The following is a 22,378-nucleotide window of genomic DNA, read 5'->3' as shown; positions in this document are numbered from 1 at the left end:
ACTATACTCCCAGATGCTATCCAATGGCCTCCAGTTTAGGCAAATTTAAACTTGTAAACACAAGCACAAGCTCACATGCAGTAACTTTAATAAAATAATAAACCCCAAGTTGATATGATGAAACCTAGTACTGTACCTGTGGCTGATCTTTAAGAAACTCAGGTCGCTGAAAGTCACCTTTGATGACCTAAGGAAAAAAATGAGTTCCTTTTAGATACACCAGGTTTCTGTGAACGAAGCCATCTTAAACAAAACATGGCCATTTAGCTCCACCTAACAAATAGTGTGGACTTTGTTTTTCTGCAGGGGGAGAAGGTAACAAAAGAGGAAAAAAAAGAATGCAGATCTGCAGGCCTGTGAAAGTCAAGTTAAACATTATACAATTAAATACTACTGAAATAAATGAAACAGAATATATCAATATGAAATTGTAATAGCCTTTGTGAAAATATTGTATTTTCAACATATAACTTAAAATCAAATGACACTAAAATTTGAATGCAACAGATTTTGATTAAATCAGTCTCAAGCATATTGCTACACTCCATGATTTATTAAGTATTTAAATACGTCATCAAATACAAATACAGACATCAAAACATATTTAGTTACAACCATCTAAAATGAATACATGGAGAATAAATGAGAAGGAGACAACTATTCAACCCTGTTCCATCATTACTATTTCACAATCCATCAGACCTTCACCTCTACTTACAGATTTGCCTACTTTCCTTGGTACTTTATATAAGGTAAGTCAATCTGCTGCTCACTTGCAAATCCATGAATGCACAAAACTAAGGATAATGCATTAATAAAATGTTTTTAGTCAGGTGATCACAAACTTAAGTTACTGAAAATATGTAGTAAGTGAGCAAATATTATGCACACAATTAAATATTTTTTTATTTTCTTAAAAACAAAAGGGATTATTTTATCATTAAAAGCAGTAGGGTACTTTTATTCAACTTAACATGCATTGCTTTAATAGTCTCAGGCAGCTTCACAGGAATTGTAACTTCAGAGTACAGTTCACTCATGTTTACCACACGTTCTATTGTTTCTATTTGGTCTTAATATTGGAATATTTCCACAGGTTTTATAGGCATTTAGAAATAATTTCTACTGTCAACAAGGTAAATATTAAATAAAAGTATGTTTTTAATTGGTGGAAATTGGACATCTTTGGCCTTGGGAAGAGCTGGTCTTCTTGAATCACAGATGTCCATGTAAAGACATGCTAGTTGCACCTTTAGGTAAGATGTTACAGGATTTCGATAAAAAAGTTGAGCAACAAGATATTCCCAAAATTTGCAGGTGAGTATACCTGATGAGTTTTTAAAAGAAGGCTGTAAGTCTTTAGCAATTAAAAGAACCTTGATAACACTGTTAATGACTTTCCATAATCTATTACTTTGTTGAAAGTGCATCAGTGGAATGCTAAGGGCTAGATTGGATTTCTCCCCCCACCCCACACTCCTACCACCAATTATCAGGACATAGTTCCAGATTATACTGGCTGCACATCAACTTGACTAGAGGCATAGCTGATTTTAAGCCAAGAGTTCATTGCTAAAGCTAGAATGCTACCACAGTCCATAGCCTTTGCGCTACCCAGAAACTGGCTTTCTCTTGATGTCATGGAGTGAACCATATTGGGAGTAGTATGGGTTCCAAAGTAAAAGAGGTCCTCAAGGGCATGCTTAGTTGGATCATTCATTTAATGCTTCTTGGTCCAGATTGCTACAAATTCTCCAATGCCTTTTTTAAAAAAACTTCCAGAACATCATTCGAGAATTGTATAGTTAAAACCTTCCCTGTTCCTGCTTTGATCTGACCTGTGATTGCGATATGAAAGTGACAACTAATTGGATACACCTTATTAATGAGGAATAATATATCTAGGGATGGCGATGTGTGACATTTTGGGTAACTACAGTTAGTTGCATGGCTTGTTTCTGGGGCCGTTCTTTCAATTTAAGTACAAATCTACTGCTATCAGAAAACCTCTGGATCATCACCTGCCTGGTAGCAAGCATTATGCCATATGTTGTCTTGCTAATAGTTTTCATTAACCTTGGATAGCATCAAATGTTCCAGCAACTACTACTGGCAATGGGGTGATAAGCATATATTGAACAAAATTCTCATGCAAACTACTGGTTCAGGTAACATTGTTTTCTGGTAGGTTAGCAGTGATTAAAATCACTTCAGTAACATTACAGGTAACACATTAGATCATCCATCACTTTGATGACATATTGAAGTGGATGAACAGGGTAATAAATGAACAGATTGGCATTGTCTTACTTCTTATGGACCGGATGTGCCCAATGATTGTGGCTTTGATAACTGCTCTCAGCCAAGGCAGGGGAAATCAAATATGTGCACAGTTAACAGCCACACAATTTAACAGCCAAGTCTTCCGGTCCACACTCTAATCCTGATGGACATGCTTCCACAAAATGTGCTGCATGTCCTTTTAAGTAATTGGACAGATAACTGGATTATTACCTTTGCTCAGGATAACCTTTCGGTGGGCTAAATAAAAAATTGCTCAGAACAATGGACTGGATTTCAATAATTGTCATTGTCAAAGAAATAGTATAGCACAGAACTATGAGCTTTTCCAGACTACTTTGTATGTAATTAATTATCCCCATCACATAACACACCGTTATATCAGTGAACTGGATGTGTAGGAAATTTAAGCTAGCTATTTGCTATTCCTTTCTACAAAATTGGAGTAGAGTTGACGTTTTAGGGTTATTTCATAGCTAGGATGGAATAAGACCATGGTACCTCAGAAGCCAGTGAGTAAACTATCTTTGTCACGTCTCAACATTTCTCTGAAGCTATATCTTGGATTTCTGACAGAAAGGCCACAGTCAGTCCATGTTGGCAGGAACATTTCTAGCTCTGTCAAGATGATCATCAGCGCTCCCCAGGGTTGCATGCTCAGCCTACTGCTGTTCACATTGTTGATGAATGATTGTATTGCTAGATCCAATTGAAACTGAATCAGTTAAGTTTGCTGATGACTCAATAGTGGCTGACCTCATCAGTAACAATAAAATGGTATACAGAGGTGGGGTAGAGTGGTTGGTAGAATGGTGCAACAAGCAGAACAACTTGAGTCTCAACATGGACAAGACCAAAGAGATTATTGTGGACTTATAACATGATACAGGCTAAACACCTAAACAAACACGAACACACACATTTAGAAACACCAAGTTACTGAGAATGCACAAAATAGGTTATCTCACATGGCCCCTCAACAGGACTTCTTTCGTCAATAAAGCACAGCAGTATCTCCATTTCCTGAGGAGATTGAGGCGAGTAAGGGTCTCCCACCACCCCACTCCACCATCACAATTTTAATCAATTGTTAAAGGAGCACCGTCAAGAGTGGTTAAGGTTGTTATAGCAGGGGTGGTACTGGGGATATGCTTCCACTACCTATTAAATGCTAATTGTGTGCATCTCAAATAGCCTCTGAGAATCAACTCCCAACTTTCACATGTGGCTTAGTTACTAAGCCTGGTAGAACCATTTCTGACAAGAGAAGGGGCACCTGAAAACCTGTCACTTCAGTCAGATGGGGCTCATCATCATCAGCCATGGTTGGTAGCTCATGTCAGAGAAGGAAAACTCTGATCTCAAATCTCTGTTGCCTTGCAGCTGTACCCACTCATGGAGAAGACTTCAGATGTAAATGTCCAGGAAAAATCCTGAGCTAGAGTCCCTAAGGCAGTTCTGCATTGAATTCAACTCCTACGCCACTGGTGCCAACTCTATAGGTCTCCGCCATTCCTTTGGATTCATCAGCTGTGTGAAGAGGGGGAGCCTGCTACATGAGCAACAGCTTGTTCTTATCATAATGCCCTGGCTTGTATTAACAGTTGGGACACAATATTCATGGTTGATCATGGAGGCCCTCACTGACTAGTGAGCATCCTGACCAGCTACATCACTGTCTGGTATGGGAATTTTAAGGCATCTGACCACAAGTCCCTACATAGAATTGTGAGGATTGCTGAGAGGATCATTGGAGTCTGTCTTCCACTCATTAGAGATATTTATCAGGAGCACTGTGTATGCAGGGTCCTTAACATTGTCAGTAGCCCCTCCCATCTATCCAATGATCTCTTTGACACCTGACCATCAGGCAGGAAGTACCATAGCATTAGGACAATAACTGTCAGGATGGGAAAGAGCTTTTTCCCCCAGGCCGTAAGACTACTGAACTCCCTGCCACCCTCAGGATTCATCACACATTAAGTGCCAGCAGCAGTATACTGTTTACTTTTTAAACTTGTATCATATATGTACCTTATTATCTATTTATTCACTTGCGGTAATATTACTTTGTGTTATGTGTGAGAGCTATATCTAACTGTGTTGTGCACCTTGGTCCAGAGGAATGTTGTCTCATGTGGCAGTATACATGTGTATGGTTGAATGTCAAACTTGAACTTGGGAAGCGAAGTTTCGTCTGACCTCAAATTTTCAGAAGGGAGAATGATGAAAGCCAGCCATAAAAATCTCTTTAACATTCCAAAGAAAATGTGCTGAAAACAGCACACAATATTCAAACCTGCCTGATGGAAAATCTCAAAATGTGTCCAGTATTTAGTCAGCTTTACAGGTAACTGCTAAAACATTTCTTAGCAAGCCTCAAAATAAAAGGGATTAATCTTCAGTTTCAAAACTGCTATTCCCATAAAATTTATAACTAGTTTACTTTAGTAGATATTTTTTTTTGATTATTTGATTTTTGGGAACAGAATAAGCATGGTTTGTGTTATGAGAATATTCTGGCCAGCATTTTCTGTAATGAGATAATGTGGGAACCACATAAAAAAAATCACGAAGTATAACACACCTTTATAAATTAACCACTAGGCGTACACTGCTCACAAAATCAATGTCTCAATATATTGAGTGCAAAGTGCACGTTCCATGGTTTTTGTTTCAACTCAATAAAAATCATGCAACGTGCACTTTGTTCCAACTTAAAAATAATGAGAATTTTGAGAAATGTTATGAGAAGACAGCATTTACCTTTTAAAGTGGAAGCCCAGGACTTGTGGGCTGTGGAAAGCAGAAGTCCAACACTTACTGATGTTCTGCCACTGACTCTACATGCAGCTCCATTTTGTTTACATTGCCTTTCATTTCAGCTGGAGCTCTCTGAATGCTACTTACTGGGTATGAACCAATGCAGTCTCATTCCTTTAACTCAAAATATGCCTTCTATGTCTATTGTTTTTAATTTTATTTGCAAGTGTTTGTGGAAAACTATTTATAGTAATTAAATTTAATTACATCCTAATTTTAATAGTTTTAAAGAAGTTCTGCATGTCAAACAATTTATAAAAAAAACACTAAAACGTAGCAGCTTTGAGTGCTGGACGAGCTAGAAACTTATTGCTGAGCAGTTTCAAGTCAACAAGATACGCTCTGCACAACTGGTCCTAGTAAGATGTCTGCCAGTGGGAGAGAGATAGTAGGTGGAAAAACCATAAAGTGACACAATGGTGGGAGGAGGAAATTGGACAAGCAATATCTGGCCATCAAGTGTGAAAGATTACTTTCATAATTATACACCACAATAGCATTGTTCTCTGAACCTCATTGGAATCCTGGGCTGTAATTCAGCTTTTGGAGAATAAGGGGCATTTTATCACTATCTATTGTCTATTAATAAAGCAGATGCCTTTGCAAACAAGCAATCAGAAAGATGCCCAACATTAATATATAGCACTCACCAGAGCAATCTGTAATACCTCTTAAATATTAGGTATAATCACTGTAGCAATACAGGAAATACATTAGTCATTCTTTAAAGAACACGTTACCTTTTCACAACCATACAAGACATTGGACAAGAGTTATGCCAGTGGTAAAGCAACTCAACTTCCAATTTATCTGGCAAAATGTTTCTAACGACTTTGCAAACCACTGTGTTAAGTACTTTACTGACACTGTGCCAAGTCTGGCATCAAACAGTTGTGATGGTATCAAGCTGGCCAAGCAGCCAGTCACATTAAAGAGGATTCCTCACAGTGAAGCATTAAGTAATTTTAATTAACTTTTAAACATCTTCATCCTAAACTGAGCAAACACATGAATTAAACAAGACTAAATATCAAAGAAAGATGTAAAACATTTACGCAAAGAAATTACAATACACATTTTGATTTAGGACCAGATAATTTGCCAATTAAAACTTCAAATTGCAGGTATAAAATTACTAGCTTTTGATTGTATTTCACAGTAGAGCTAGCTTATAAAATAAAGCCTAAACCTATATTAACACAAGTAATTGCAGCTTAATTTCTCAGTGGATAAAACAGAAAGTAAGTCACAGGAAGCTTCACTGTTCGACTGACAGAAACTTCTTGAGTTCCATGTTCAGCGAAGCACTGAATGCTATCAGTTACACAGACACCAGTAAATTTTACCCTTGTTACTACTGCAAAATCAAGGGTAACCTTGTATTTTGGTGATGGAAATGGAAGAATAAGTATTGGACAGGACAACAGGGATAACTCCCCTTAATTTTAAAAAACTGTCACATTATCTTTAACATCAACCCAAAGCCAGTTTATTCTCTGAACAATGGCACCTCTAGTACTGCAGTAGTTTCTCAGTTTTCAATGGCACTTGTGTTTTCTGTACACATTTGCACTGCGGTAATTTCATTTTACCAGCTGAAAAAAAAAACAGGTCCTCACCATCACTACCCCCAATCTGAGAATCCAAGAAAATAAAGAACAAAAGTTCATTCCACCTTCAGTAGACAGCAAGGTTTCAAAATCATTAGCAGCTTATATTTGCAAATACATTTTCAAATCCAAACAGCATCCCACAGCTTTATAAAGAAACAAACCATCTCCATGTCAAAAGATGCATCCAAGTCTCCGAGAACCAACATTTGTCACAACGACATTCGTAAAGTGTTTCTCTTCTTGATTCGCTCGCCTTCCAGTTGTTAATCTAAATCACCTTCTATCCTGTGTATTCATATTTGATAAATACAAACATGAGGCATAAAAAATACAAACATGCTAGAGTTTCTAGTTCCTCCACAAACACTGGAACATTAGGATGGAAGAGCACTAAGATTCATCTAAATTCCCTCTGGCTTCTAAATTTGACCGGTTATAAAAATAATTATATTCATTTGGCTGAAAACAGCTCAAAAGATAAAAACAAGTCTTCAGCATTTTCAGTAGCTTTATTTATTTTTTTTTAAAAATCACAATACAAAATCACTTTACAGTTTGTTTTCAAACAATGAACTAACATTATGATTTATAGTTTTTGAATCATGTAGCAATCTTTGTCAGACTTTACATCAATACGTGAAAGAGCTGTATATACATTTCAATGGCCAATACAAAATATGTATTAACACTTGAGGCAACAATAAACATGAACAATCCTCAAACATTTTCCTTACTGCATTACTGAGGCAAGTACCTAGCACCTATAACCACTATTTGAATAGAAAGCTTCAATGCTAAATAGTCTTTAAATCGGTCCTGGAAAGCAACTTCCTTGAAAATGCTCAATGATTAATTCATTTATACATGAAAGTCATGGAGCGATACAAATTTGTTTTTGTTGCAATTTAAAATAAATTTCAAAAAAGTTGCTATCATAATAGCAATTGCTATCAAACACATTAGAATAGATTTACAGAACTTATAAATTCAGCATTCATGTTTAATATTAGTGGTAAATTACATGGAAATAGTCAAGACTAAATTAGGCAATGAAACAAATGAGTGGATAAAATTACCACAGGCAGCAATCTTTTAAATGATACACATTATCCAAGATATTATTGCATTGCACTGGAAAGGGTTCTAGCATAATGCTGAGTTTTCTCTGGTGCATAAAATTATTCCAATTTCAATAAATTGAAGTTTGCTTCATATTTAGAGGAAACTAAAACAATGCAGTGTAGATCATTTTGAGGAAAAGTTCTGATTTTTCTACTTGGTAATTAGCTGGAAAAGTATTATATTCTTAAATGCATAGACCACACAGCAAAACAGATTCAACTTTAGGGAACAATTCAGTACCATTAGAAACAATAGTAAAGTTGCTTAAAGCATAATGTGCAATATAACTTCTGAATAGTACCATCATATAACATTCCAAATTTAAAATTTGCAGCAAATTTGTAGATTGATTTTTTTTTTTTTTTTTTTTTTTTAAAAAGTGCAGAGTTAAAAAGGAGAAAAAAAACTATTCCTTGCAGACAGGGATAGGATTAAAAGTGCAGGAAATCCCAGCTTTCCAATAAGCAAAGCAATCCTCAATTTTTAAGCAAAATCATAAGTTTATAATGCACAAAAACTTCATTTAATTATTCCTCTTAATTGTAATCAAAATTTGAAATCAAAATTTATCAAGTTGAATGCAATACTTAGTTTTACAAACTACCCCTCTAATTGTAAGATTTGCTTTTCAGTGTCAAGCATTGAGAAAAATATATACAAATAACGTTTCTCTGAGGAATACAAAAATGATAGATGCAATTTTAGAACATGTATATTACTTCAAAATGTGATGAATTACAAATGTAGTTTTGAAGTAAGAGTTGTTATAATTCTGAATTTTAACATGATTCAGGAACTTGAGCTTCACTTTGTACCAATCTCATCTACACACTTGGAAATTGTGCTGCAGAAGAGCAAACTCGATATTAGTTGATAGCAATTTGTACAGCACAAATTGTAACAATTTTCTACACACAAAAAATTCAGATTAGAATCTGTACCTTCCACAATTGGGTCTGTCTTGACATTTGCCTTTTAAAAAAATATTTAATTCAAATCAAAATGGAGTCTTGTATTTTTTGTACAAGGAATAAAATGATTTGCCTGCAATTCTTTGGTTTTACAGTACATTTAAACAAAATTAAGACATTGCATCTACTCCCTTAAGCCAACTTTTCATTAAATAATTCAGAAAATGCCAAATTAGAAGAATACTGAGGATACAACAGAAACAAATAGAAATTGACAGAAGTCAGACTCCACAGGCCAGGAAATAACCAAAAAATTTCCTTCAACTACTTACTACAGGAACAATCTCAGTCAATTTAAAAGGATGTTCCAGATATTTAAACTCTTACACCTACCCTTTTAGTGTTTTCAATAACTGCTGGATCTGGTTTTCCATAATTTGGTGGATTTGCATATGGATCATATCCAAGCTTTGCTAACATAGGGGCAATCACTGGCATTTCACGAACTACTTCGTGTGGAATTTTTCCCACCCATTTTGTTAAGGCTTCAATATTGACTGGTTTGATGACTTGATCTGTAGATCGTTCAACTCTGTAATATTAAAAACATTGTAAAGTTTAGTCTTTATATCAAAGGTGCTTGCAAGTATATATCATACATTCCAAATTTTCTCCTTTTATTGACATCATGAAACAGCAGCATTAAATTTTGAGGCGCACACACACACAGAATGCAAGTGGAACTCAGCAAGATCTTGATCCTCTTCAAAAGTTCATACACAATTGAAAAACAAAGCCTGATTTATTATATATATGTAATAATTTTTCAAATCTATTTGCTATTTTAACAAAACCTTGACAGAAATAAGTGATGCTAGCAAATTAAATGCTCTCATTCATTAAGAAAGATTTGGTGATAGATTGTACTTCTCTACCCTCCTTCAAAAATCAGAAAAATATGGCAAGGTTTATATAAATTCCATAAGTTACATTAAAATTTTCAATTACTTTCTTTGAGAGCAATCACCATGTTGGGGAATAATAATATTCATTATAGAAAATAAAAATCACGATCTCATGCTTTGCTACTACTTGCACAACTAATTTGCAGAAAATCTATGATCACTGTAACTGATTTTCATTAGAACAAGTTCAAATTTAGTTGACTTTAACTTGGAGTCTAGTGGACCTTCATCTTTATATTACATATTAAACTGTAAAAGCAAATTTACTGACATGGCCAACAGCAACATTTTGCAAACTTTGGCTAACAAGCTTAACATTTACTTAATGTAGACAAGTTTACAAATATTTAACTTCCACATATGCAACACATGATAACAGCTGTGGGTCAAATTTAAAAACAAGTCACATCTTAATCAGAAACTTGAAAATCTGCAGATGCTGGAAATCCAAAGCAACACACAAAATACTGGAGGAACTCAGCAAGTCAGGCAACATCAATGGAAAAGAGTGGCATTTTAGGCCAAAATGTCGACTGTTTACTCTTTTCCATTGATGCTGCCTGACCTGCTGAGTTTCTCCAGCATTTTGTATGTTACATCATAATGAGAGCTCTGGCCACTTGGTGGCACAGTTGCCTGCATTCTGCTCTACCTCAAGCTGCTTCCTCCTCTTGGTTCACAAACTACATTTGTTTTGGACAGAGTTGGTTGATTTTACAATGATAAAATACATTAAAATAGCTTTAAAAATGGTTTAATCATCATAATGGAAAACAGGAGGAAAAGCATAATGAGCATGCAACAAACTTGCACAACTATCACAATAGTATTTCTAATATCACCTCCTGGTTCAGCTTTCGCTAGTTTGGTTCCTGGTGCCTTTCATAGCCCTTATAAGGACTAATTGGAGTGGAGCTACAATGGCTAATGGCAACCACTTCAAGCTCATCTGCAGAAACTGCTTAATTTCTACTTTTGACATCTCTTTTTCCCTCTTCAGGGTGGGTGCAGTTCTGTCGGAGACCCTGACCTGGAGTTACACTCAGACTACAATTCTTTGTAGTGGTGGGACCCACTCCTGGGACTCACCACCGACTGCTTTTCGAAATCCCAAGGACGCAGCCTAGAAGGTCAGCTCACCTTCGGGGTGCTGAGTCTGCATGGCCCTGAGGACAAGCTGCTTCTAAGCCAGAGCTGCTGAGTGAAGCGTCGGGGAAGAAAACAGAATACCGAGAAACATGTAACAGGCTCTGTACTCAGTGAATCGTACATTCGCTTGCCTTCTCTCTCCCTTGTTGGTGGGGGAAGAGTTTGTTGCTGATTCTAGAGCCAGAGAACTCGGAAAAAAGCAACACAGCAGACCTTATCGTCACAAAACAGTGAGTCATTTTGTTACATTTCCCCTCTCGCTGTGGAAAGGAGACACCTCTCTGTCCCATTATTGAGGAGAGAGAGCGAGCCTGTGGTATGTTGGTGTGTGATTAGTTTTTGTTGTACTGCAGATCATGGTCTCTCAGGGTCTTTGCTATTGCTTGCTTGGTGGGTGGAAGGTGCTGATGCTTTCTTTGCTGAAGTGGGGGAGGGGGAGGGTCATTGCTATGCTGCTGCTTGTGTATGGGTGGGGTTAGTAGAGGGGCTTTGGGTTCTACTGTTTTTACTGTCACTCATTCTTTGGGGCACTCTTCTATTTTTGTGGGTCTGCGAAATTGTACCTTCAAACAAGAATTTCAGGATGTACATTGTATACATTTCTCTGACATTAAATGGAACCATTGAACCATAATCTCTCTTCAACTTCATTACTGGTAACTGTTTCTCCTAGCTCTGTGGCTCTTCACGCACCACCGTAAAATAAAAACCTACATTCCAGATACAGTTGATATGGCAATTTATTTTCTAGTCTCATCCCTCCTTATCCTTTCCCAGATCTTGGTAGCAGAAACTGCTTTTGCCCATTACGTTGATATGGTCACTGTGGAAATATCTATAACCCTTTAGTCTTTATGAACTTGTAATGAAACAAGGTCTATGAAATCCTAATGTGCTTTGCTGGTTTGGATGAGAAAACTTACAACTGTGTGTGTTATATGGGAACAAACTATTTTCTTTGATGACAGGCAAATGTCTTATGGCCAGAGAGGATGTTTGATAATGGGAAACAGGTTGGAAACTTCCAAAGATCAATATGAGAATGAGATAAGGATGAAAACAATTGAGGAATGTAATGTTATGGAATGGAGCAACCTAATCACCGTTCTTTGGTTTAAAAAAGTATAAAAACAGAAACAGAAGATGGGAGCTATATTTCCAGATGAAACTTAGCTGGAAGTACATCTCCCCTTGCAAGTAAAATAATAAATATGTTCCAGAACTGCCAAGGGGGAGCTCCTCAGGAGTAGCAGCTGCCAAAGGAAAAGGAAATTTTCTACCCTTGGCAGTTACACTTTTGGTTTTGACTCATTTTTGCCCTGTACACTCCGTTCAATGCTATGATATTGAGTGGATCGGTTTCTCTCGTCATGATTCCGACGCATTCGTTGTGACGACAGAAACTTTGACTACAGAAAGAGGTCGACCTAGTGCCAAGGATGCATGAAAGAGATGTGCATTAACATATTGGATAGTTGTTAGTGTCTGGGACACTTATACAGCTCAATCTAGCGAGTGGGACATATATATATATATATAAAAATAAAAAAGAGAGAGAACGAGAGAACACTAAGTAATTAAATTTAGTAAACCCTACAGGACTCTGTAGTGAAAACTGGTAAGTAGTTAAAATATTGGTAATTGTAATTAGAAAAGTAAATGGGCCAGGGTGCATCTTTCCCTGATCCCGAATGAGAAATTAGCACGTGAAAAGAAAATCTAACACTGGAAATAATACAAAGTGTTTAAAGCAGATACATAAGCTGCTCCAGAGAGGAATAAAATGTGCTTTTGGATCTGAAAGGGGGAAGACGACGAATATGGAAACAGAGATTGGAATAATGTAGCAAATAAGGTAACCAAATATGGTTATGATGAGGATTCTCCCCCCACCCAGTTACTATGAGAGGGGAAGGAGCTGTGCAGAAAATCAAAACCTAAATGTAATATAGACCACCTCATTCAGGGCACAGCAGCTAAAGGGATATTGTTAAGAATATTGGGACACATGTGCCCTGGGATTACTCTACAGAGTTGGTCCAAGTAATTAGTTACCAGAGAGCAATACACAAGTCTAAGTGATAATGAGGAAAGGAGGTCGATTGTAAGGTGCTTGCATCTGAACATAAACTCCACTTTGCCAGAAGCACAGTGCCATGCTAGGGAAATAAATGATGAATTAGAAAGAATGCAACACTGATTGTTCTGGGTAATAATAATGGGGACCCAAATAGATGGGTTACATAAATGTTACCAGAGGAAAGGAGAACACCCTCTTGCATTTGCCGATGGTGTTTCAAGGGTTGTATGGATAAACATTAGGTCAAGATCACTTAGTGCCAGAACCCACAAAACAGATGGATAGGAACATTAGTATCTCACTGTTCCAACAGATTTAGAAAGATTTTGGAACTGTTATCTCCCAGTGACCCTACATCTACTGAGGAAAATGATTAGAGCATGAGAGAAGGAAGCACGGAAGTTAGATTTTACACTCTAAGAATACGCCGGAGGCAGTTAAAGTGTTTTCCATTCCTGAAAATCCATGGGATATTGTGTGGTGAAATGCAGGTCAGGGGAGAAACCAGCAAAGAAATTATAGAGGAGTGTGCCTACACCTAATCAATGAAGCCGTTATCTGGCTCAAATCTGCTGTTTCAGCAGTGGCAATGTGCGTCTTTATGCTCAGAACTGTACAGCAAACAGTTAATACAACTTAAATCCTAACAAAAATCAGACATTGGAGTTACAAAAGGGTCAGTCAGAATATTTTGGAATCTTGGTTAATGTGGGGATTTAAACTTGTTGAATGTTGTTTACTTGTGCATGATGAATAACTTCCAACATTTCTTTTAGAGTCTTGGAGTAACACATTTCCTCAATTATGCTGAATTGCAACTGAATATTGAGGTAACGATTTAACCCTTAGGAGCAAGAGATTTTGGAGGGGGAGGGGGAGGGAAAGCTGTTTTAAGAAATTGTGCCTTTAAGAGATTGCATCAATGTGTTAACGTGTGCCCCCCCACCCAGTTTTTCTCTCTCTCTTCTTTGCTCCTTTGAAAAAATATGAAAGCCTTCCATGGTGGGCATTTTAAATTTTGAAGTTACTTCAAGGAAGAATAGCACAAACATGTTTTTAAAAACACAAACACGAGAGAATCTGCAGATGCTGGAAATTCAAGCAACACACACAAAACGCTGGTGGAATGCAGCAGGCCAGGCAGCATCTATAGGAAGAAGTTCAGTCGACATTTGGGTTGAGACCCTTCGTCAGGACGAACGGAAAAAGGAGATAGTAAGAGATTTGAAAGTGGGAGGGGGAAGTGGAATTGATTTTAGAAAAAAAAAATCACAATTCCATACTGGCCAGATGTAATCTAAGTTGAGGTAAAAATTTTTGCATTTATATTCCAGATTTCTGAGGGAAATGGGTATTTGGAGTAGATTGCAAATTGGAAGAGAATTAAATTAGCAATTTGAAATTAACAATTTTGGGAAGATTCAAATATTTTGAGGGTAATTCTAAAAATTGCTTTAGTAATAAGACTCCTTTCATTTATAGAATATAAAAGATGCTGTCAAGACCTTTGACTTATTGATTTTGAGCTTCAGATTCCTTGAAAAATAGTTTTGATGTAATTGGTGTAAATTGCAAATGGGAGGTGGCAAGGCATTTCCCCAGGGGCTCGACTCTAATACAGTGCGTGGATGACCTCCTGTCAACCTCCCCAAGCAAAGTCTGTGAGCAGGAAACCCTCTACCTTTTACATAAACTAGTCAAGAATGGGCATAAATACAACGAAGCAGAAACTACAGATTGTACAACCAAAAGTTACTTATCTGGGATGTACCCTATCCCAGGATACAAGACCATAGATTAACTATTGCTTCAATCCAAATCCATACAGCCAATGACTCAGAGAAATGAACCATTTCTTGGGGTTGACTGGGTATTGCAAAGAGTGGATTTTAGATTATGACGCTATTGTTAGGCCTATCCAGAAAATATCTTTTCCCAGTCAACCAAATACGTTATATCCCAGAAACTGAGAAAGCATTTGAACATATAAAAGCAGTGATATTTTTCTCAGCTTTGGGCCTCCCAGACTATAGAAAGGAGTTTCACCTTTTGTTCTCCATGAACGGTTTGTTCAGACCACTTTAACTCAAGAATTACACGGAAAGACAAAGGCCAATTTTTTATTTCGGTGCTCAGGCCCAATAGCCAGAGGTTTATCAAATTTCTTCCAGCAGATGCAGCCTCTTGCCTTGCTGTTCAGTAAATGCTGACTCATTGTGCCACATAACATCTTGTCTCCGTTAGGCAAACCAAGTATGAAATCGAGTCATTAATAAGCCCAAATGTTTGAATTACTTACTGTGCAACTCTTATGGCCACTTCTCCCCACTGAGGAAGACAAGATCCATGTTGTTGTGAAACTGTTACATAAGTAATAAAACCTCGTGTGGACCTTACTGATACTTGTATTGTTGATGCTGATTTAACCTTCTTTGTTGACTGTTCACAGTTTCACAATTATAACACTCCAGGAAGAGTATGAGGGGTGACCGTCCTACATTAAGGCATAACCATTCATATAATAATAGCTGTTATTCTTTTGTGGTTTATGTGCAGTATAGGACTAAGGAGAGTATATTGAAAATGGGTACCCGTTGATCCAGACTAGGAAAAGGGGATTTTGTTTAACTAAAGGTCTGAAACTGTATCATTATTTGAATATTCAAAATAACTGAGTATTGCACTCATACCTTAACAATTGTGTTTTTGATGATTATGGCGTTACCATGAAAATACAGAAAAAGAGGGAATGTGTAAACATATCTGTAACCCTTGGAGCCTTTATAAATTTTTAATTTTTGTAAAATGTAATGAACTGGGGTCTATGAAATTCTGGCAACACACACAAAATGCTGGTGGAACGCAGCAGGTCAGGCGCCATCTATAGGAAGAGGTACAGTCGACGTTTCGGGCTGAGACCCTTTGTCAGGACTAACTGAAAGAAGAGATAGTAAGAGATTTGAAAGTGGAAGGGGAGGGGGAGATCCAAAATGATAGAAGACAGGAGAGGGAGGGATGGAGCTAAGAGCTGGAAAGTTGATTGGCAAAAGGGATACAAGGCTGGAGAAGGGAGAGGATCATGGGACAGGAGGAGAGGAGCACCAGAGGAAGATGGAGAGCAGGCAAGGAGTTATAGTGAGAGGGGCAGGGGGAGAAAAAAAAGAGAAAGAAAGGGGAAAATATAATAAATAAATAAATAAATAAGGGATGGGGTAAGAAGGGAAGGAGGGGCATTATCAGAAGTTAGAGAAGTCAATGTTCATGCCATCAGGTTGGAGGATACCAGACAGAATATAAAGGTGTTGTTCCAGGGGGTCAGTGCGGACATGGTAGAGGATTACAAATACCTGGGGATACGAATTGACAATAAACTGGACTGGTCAAAGAACACTGAGGCTGTCTACAAGAAGGGTCAGAGCCATCTCTATTTCCTGAGGAGACTGAGATCCTTTAACATCTGCCGGACGATGCTGAGGATGTTCTATGAGTCTGTGGTGGCCAGTGCAATCATGTTTGCTGTTGTGTGCTAGGGCAGCAGGCTGAGGGTAGCAGACACCAACAGAATCAACAAACGCATTTGTAAGGCCAGTGATGTTGTGGGGACGGAACTGGACTCTCTCACGGTGGTGTCTGAAAAGAGGATGCTGTCCAAGTTGCATGCCATCTTGGTCAATGTCTCCCATCCAGTACATAATGGACTGGTTGGGCACAGGAGTACATTCAGCCAGAGACTCATTCCACCGAGATGCAACACAGAGCGTCATAGGAAGTCATTCCTGCCTGTGGCCATCAAACTTTACAACTCCTCCCTTGGAGGGTCAGACACCCTGAGCCGATAGGCTAGTCCTGGACGTATTTCCAGGCATAATTTACATATTACTATTTAACTATTTATGGTTTTATTACTATTTAATTATTTATGGTGCAACTGTAATGAAAACCAACTTCCCCCAGGATCAATGAAGTATGACTATAACCTGAGTGTGGCTTCATCTTGACAGTAGAGGAGGCCGTGGATAGACATATCAGAATGGGAATGGGACATGGAATTAAAATGTGTGGCCACTGGGAGATCCTGCTTTCTCTGGCGGACAGAGCATCTATGAAATTCTGAAGTGCTTTGCTGGTTTGGGTGAGAAAACTAACAACTATGTTTGTGTTATATGGGAACTAACTATTTTCTTTGATAACAGGAAATTGTATTTTTGCTCAGAGGGTATGTTTGATAACTGGCAAACAGGTTGGAAACTTCAAAAGATCAAATGTGAGAATGAGATAAGGCTGAAGATAACAGAGGACTGTAATGTGACTGAATGGAGCAACCTAATCACTGTTCTATGTTTAAAAAAAAAGTACAGAAGTAGTTTGGTTGAAGCAGAAGATGGGAGCTATATTTCCAGATGAACCTTGGTTGGAAGTGTATCTCCCCTTGTACGTAAAGTAATGAATGCATTAATAATGTGATCCACTCTGAATTTGTTGTAGTTTGTTTCTTTATGTTGAAAGATCTATCTGAACAGTACATGACATCACTCAACTGCAATTAATACTGTTGAACCATCAGACATCACATGGTTTCAGGTCATACTTCAATTTTTGCATATGCAACTATACAATACTATTTTACTTTAAAATAGTGATCTATTTATACCATATAACCACTATTTTTCAAACATGAACCTAACAATAATGAAAATTTCAAGTTCATGGCCAACTCTATTCCCATCCATTGCCATAGAATTGATCGTACAATCTCTGATCTAGAGAAGTTAAAGGTTATGGGGAGCAGGCAAGAAAATGGAATCAAGTGCGGGGTCAATTGATTCTAAACACACTGAATGGCAGAGCAGACTTTAGAAGCCAAAACAATCTATTCCTGCACTTACTTACGTTTCTTCCTCCTGAACAAGTTACAGCATTTTGATACAGCGGTGTTCCAAGATCAAGTCATGGAGGTAGCTGAACAATGTTTTCTTAAACACACACAAAATGCTGGAGGAATTCAGCAGGCCAGGCAGCATCTATGGAAAAAAAGCATAGTCAACATTTCAGCCCAAAATGTCAACTATGCTTTTTCCCCATTGATGCTACTTGGCCTGCTGAGTTCTTCCAGCATTTAACAACAGGAATTCTGCAGATGCTGGAAATTCAAGCAACACACATCAAAGTTGCTAGTGAACGCAGCAGGCCAGGCAGCATCTGTAGGAAGAGGTGCAGTCGACGTTTCAGGCCGAGACCCTTCGTCAGGACTAACATTTTGTGTGTGTTAATCAGATTTCCAGCATCTGCAGATTTTCTCCTGTTTGTAATGTTTTCTTAAATCTAGGCCAAAGCCCCACTACAAGACTAGGATGTGCTCAATCATTTTTCTGTGCTCAGGAGCACAGGATAGTCTGTTTATCCTTCCTCATAGAACAAGCTGACTCCTTAGGAACCAATCCGATGTAATCTTACTGATAGTTCTCATCACAAATACATTTTTCCTTAGGTGGGGAGATCAGTATTGTACAATAATAATCCAAATATGGACTCTCAGAAACCTATACGATTGGAGTATAATTATCCTCAAATCCTCTCAGAATAAAGATCAACATACCATTTCCCACACTAATTGCTTGATGAACCTGAACAGATGATATTTGCCATCCCAAAGGATGGAAAGACTTCCAAAGCAATACTTTGAACAACACAGTAAACACTGCCCCTTCTTCAAAGCACTATGATTACACTTGTTTTTTTTTTTGGAGAAGTAATTACCTGCTACATTTTCTACATTGCAAATGGTACTCATACTGTTAACAAACTTTGTAAAATTCTGCAAAGGCTGCGAAAACGTCTAATACAAATGAAAGGCTTTCATTAAAACTCACATTTTAACTTCTTTGGTTGGTTGTGTAAAAATCCAATTGAATGGGATGGTCAGCCTGCTTGAATATATTACTATAGGTACAAGCCAAAAAGACTTTATGGAACATTTTAGACTGCACTTCATACCAGATAAAGGAAACCCATTCAACAGAGGCGAATGGAAAAAGTCTGTTCTTAACTGCTAACCATAAAAATCCAGGCTAATTATATATATTTTGCTTGAAACTCTATTGTATGCAGTTACATTTCTGAATTTAATGTGCAACTCAATCTTTTATAAGAAAGAAAATGAGGCACATATTGATTTGGGAATGAAGAAAAAGAATTACAATAATAGCTTAGTTAATTAAGGTTTCTTGCATGTCAGAACATTTGCTACAAGTTATTTCAATTCCCCCTAATAAATTAGTTAAACTGAACACCCAAATACAAGTGAAAAAATGAATTATTTACAAGTGTGGAAGCAGTATTACCATTTTAGAGGAAGGCTATATTCCATCGGATCAAATAGTTCTTTTACTTTTTAAAACTCAAATCAGTTGAATTCTGTGCTTATGTTGGCACAAAAGAGTGTAAAGAATAAAGCAAAGAATAAATTTAACCAAAAATATACTCTGATATCCAAAATATGACAGTTATAGTTAACTAAATTATCACTGTAACACTCTTAAAATAACTGTAGATATTGTGGAAAACTAATTACAATAAGGCTTACAATAGGATTAGAGTTGTTTCTTAATACCCCTGTAATCACAAAGACAATCTGGAGGTTCACAAAACACAAATTTTGTTTCTTTGTTTCACTGATGGCAAATAATATTAAAAAGAATACTATTTTCAAATTGCTTTTTCATTAAAATCTACAATTATGTAAGCTTTAAAGTAAACTCATACTTACTTAGAAAGAGAAACACCACCCACTTTTCCTATCATTTCTTCATGATGCAAAACTGCTGTATTCCAAGGTATGTCTAGGAACTGTAGAACATTCCTCATCCATTTTGCTGGATGTAAAACAAGTTGTTCATAATGTACTGGCAAACATTTATTAAATCCAGTTTCCAAACACTGGTTGTACATCGTCTCAATGGCACGGTTCCATTTGGTCAAGCAGTCTCTGTAACTGCTGAGATCAAAACCTGCTATGGTAACTTTTCGAGTAATCATAGAGTGAACTGAAGCACGACCATCTCGTATCATTAGAATGAATTTGGCATTTGGAAAAATTTTACTTAAGTATGTCAATGATTTAAGAGCAAATGGATCTTTATTGCACAAGTATGTAGCAGGCTCTCCATGTTTCACAATTATTTCTAGTAAAAAGGCTTGCATGGCTGAATCCAGCACTTCATCTGTTACTCCAGCTTCATCCAATCGCTGCTTCTCTCGGCCAGATTTGCTCCACATATGCTTCATTGCCAAGATTCTCGGAATAACCCTCGTCTCTTCCCCACAGCGAACATCAGGATGAGCATCAAGCATGGCCCTCATGAGCGTGGTGCCACTCCTTGGAACTCCTCCAATAAATATTAATGGCATGTCTTTGTTGTACGCAAATCTTTTTGAATTATTTTTGAATCCAGTTCCTGAAACATAACTTAATGATCTTCCGTTAGCTAACATGTTGGGATGTTTATGGTTGTGATCTATGTTATGATGGCATTCTAATGCATAACGGCCCAGGTAAAACACAGTTAGTGAACTGATCATTAAACATACTAAAAGCAAGTTGTGTTTTAATTTGCCTATCATTTTGAAATATCGCAACTATAATTGATATTGATTCAGATGTCCAAGATAGTTTTCTGTAATTTTGTTTACATCAATTCCAAGGCATCAAAAAATACAGGGGCATGTACATCTGAAAGAAAAACAAAAAATAATGAATTAAATTACAGTTAAGAACATCTAGAACAAATTTCATCACACAAATGAAACTTTCCATCTCAGTTAATCAAACAAGCTATGTTATTCTTCAATTTATTTTGAACTGCAAATGACAAGAATGAAGTTTCATTTGTTTTCTTCCAAAAGGTTGAGATGCTGTTGGACAAAATTCCAGAGATGAAAGCCAAGACCATATACATTATAAACCAGTACTTGGAGAAAAAAATGTTACAGCAATAACCAAAACCAGATTCAAAGTACTCAAATATTGTCCAAGTCCTGCTTTAACAGTTCAGACCACCAAAGAGTTAGCTGTATTTTTATAACAATAAAAAAATCATAATTCCTATTTAGATTGTAATAAACTTCAAACACAGGGACATGCTACAATGCAGATTAAAAACTATGACAGGCTGTTGCCATGTTCAGCAAAGAGATCTCGTCTGTTAAAATCGTGCCTCACTCAAATTCAGTAAAATCCCACCATCCATTCCAATATCATTTTTTTCTTCCTCCAAGATACCTGGCTGAAATTGAGATTCATTTGCTCTTGAATCTCCCTTTCATGTTCACTATCTTAAAATACATAGTTGCTTCTATGTACAATTTAGTTGCAAGTCTTTGAGTTCCAAAGCAAATCTGGCAATGTAACAACTTTGATCTTAATAAAGAATCATGAATGGCACCCTCTTGAAATGTTAACAATCCCTCAGACCACTCTTCAGCCTTTGATTGTCTACTCATGCACACCCAAACCTGCTCATGAATCTTAACCCATAGCCATCTTTCTGACACTTTATTAGCCTCCACATTAACTAATCCTCTCACGTGATTGAGAGATTGAATCGCCTGGGACTATACTCTCTGGAGTTCGAAGAATGAGAGGGGATCTTATAGAAACATACAAAATTTGGAAAAGAATAGCTAAGATAGAAGTAGGAAAGTTGTTTTCATCGGTAGGTGAGACTAGAACTAGGGGACATTGCCTCAAGATTCAGGGGAGAAGATTCAGGACAGAGATGAGGAGAAACTGTTTTTCCCAGAGAGTGGTGAATCTGTGGAATTCTCTGCCCAGGGAAGCAGTTCAGGCTTCTTCACTAAATATATTTAAGAAACAGTTAGATAGGTTTTTACATAGTAAGGGAGTTAATGGTTATGGGGAAAAGAAAAGGCAGGTAGATGGAGCTGAGTTTATGGACAGATCAGCCATGATCTTATTGAATGGCAGGGCAGGCTCGATGGGCCGGATGGCCTACTCCTGCTCCTATTTCTTATGTTCTTACATACCAGCTGTGTGGTGAAAAAGGCACAACAGTGCCTCTTTCATCTCAGACAGTTGAAGAAGTTTGGTGTGGGCCCCCAAATCCTAAGAACTTTTTATAGGGGCACAATTGAGAGCATCCTGACTGTCTACATCACTGCCTGGTGTGGGAACTGTACTTCCCTCAATCGCAGGACTCTGCAGAGAGTGATGCGGACAGCCCAGCGCATCTGTAGATGTGAACTTCCCACAATTCAGGACATTTACAAAGATAGGTGTGTAAAAAGGGCCCGAAGGATCATTGGGGACCCGAGTCACTCCAACCACAAACTGTTCCAGCTGCTACCAGCTGGGAAATCATACTGCAGCATAAAAGCCAGGACCAACAGGCTCTGGGA

General features: G+C 37.5%; 1 protein-coding gene across 6 annotated transcripts in view; it reads right to left on the bottom strand.

Moving 5' to 3' along the window:
* The window catches only part of LOC140187841 (protein-tyrosine sulfotransferase 1-like), a 121,419-nt gene that overhangs the window by 92,179 nt on the left and 6,862 nt on the right, over positions 1 to 22,378 (bottom strand). For 5 of the 6 annotated variants that reach the window (XR_011883162.1, XM_072243632.1, XM_072243633.1 and 2 more), the window contains exons 2-4: positions 19,731 to 20,693; positions 9,164 to 9,362; positions 137 to 187 (exon numbers count right to left, since the gene is read on the bottom strand). Coding sequence is in view for 5 of the 6 variants with exons in the window: in XM_072243632.1 (XP_072099733.1) it covers positions 137 to 187; positions 9,164 to 9,362; positions 19,731 to 20,584 (1,104 nt within the window). In the remaining variant the exon portion in view is untranslated. Of the gene's footprint in view, positions 1 to 131; positions 188 to 9,163; positions 9,363 to 19,730; positions 20,694 to 22,378 lie in introns of all 6 variants that reach the window. The other variant, XM_072243636.1, reaches the window with a different exon arrangement.

This window comes from Mobula birostris, chromosome 25, assembly GCF_030028105.1.
Source record: "Mobula birostris isolate sMobBir1 chromosome 25, sMobBir1.hap1, whole genome shotgun sequence".
Taxonomy (NCBI): domain Eukaryota; kingdom Metazoa; phylum Chordata; class Chondrichthyes; order Myliobatiformes; family Myliobatidae; genus Mobula; species Mobula birostris.
This window is presented reverse-complemented; position numbering and strand designations above follow the sequence as displayed.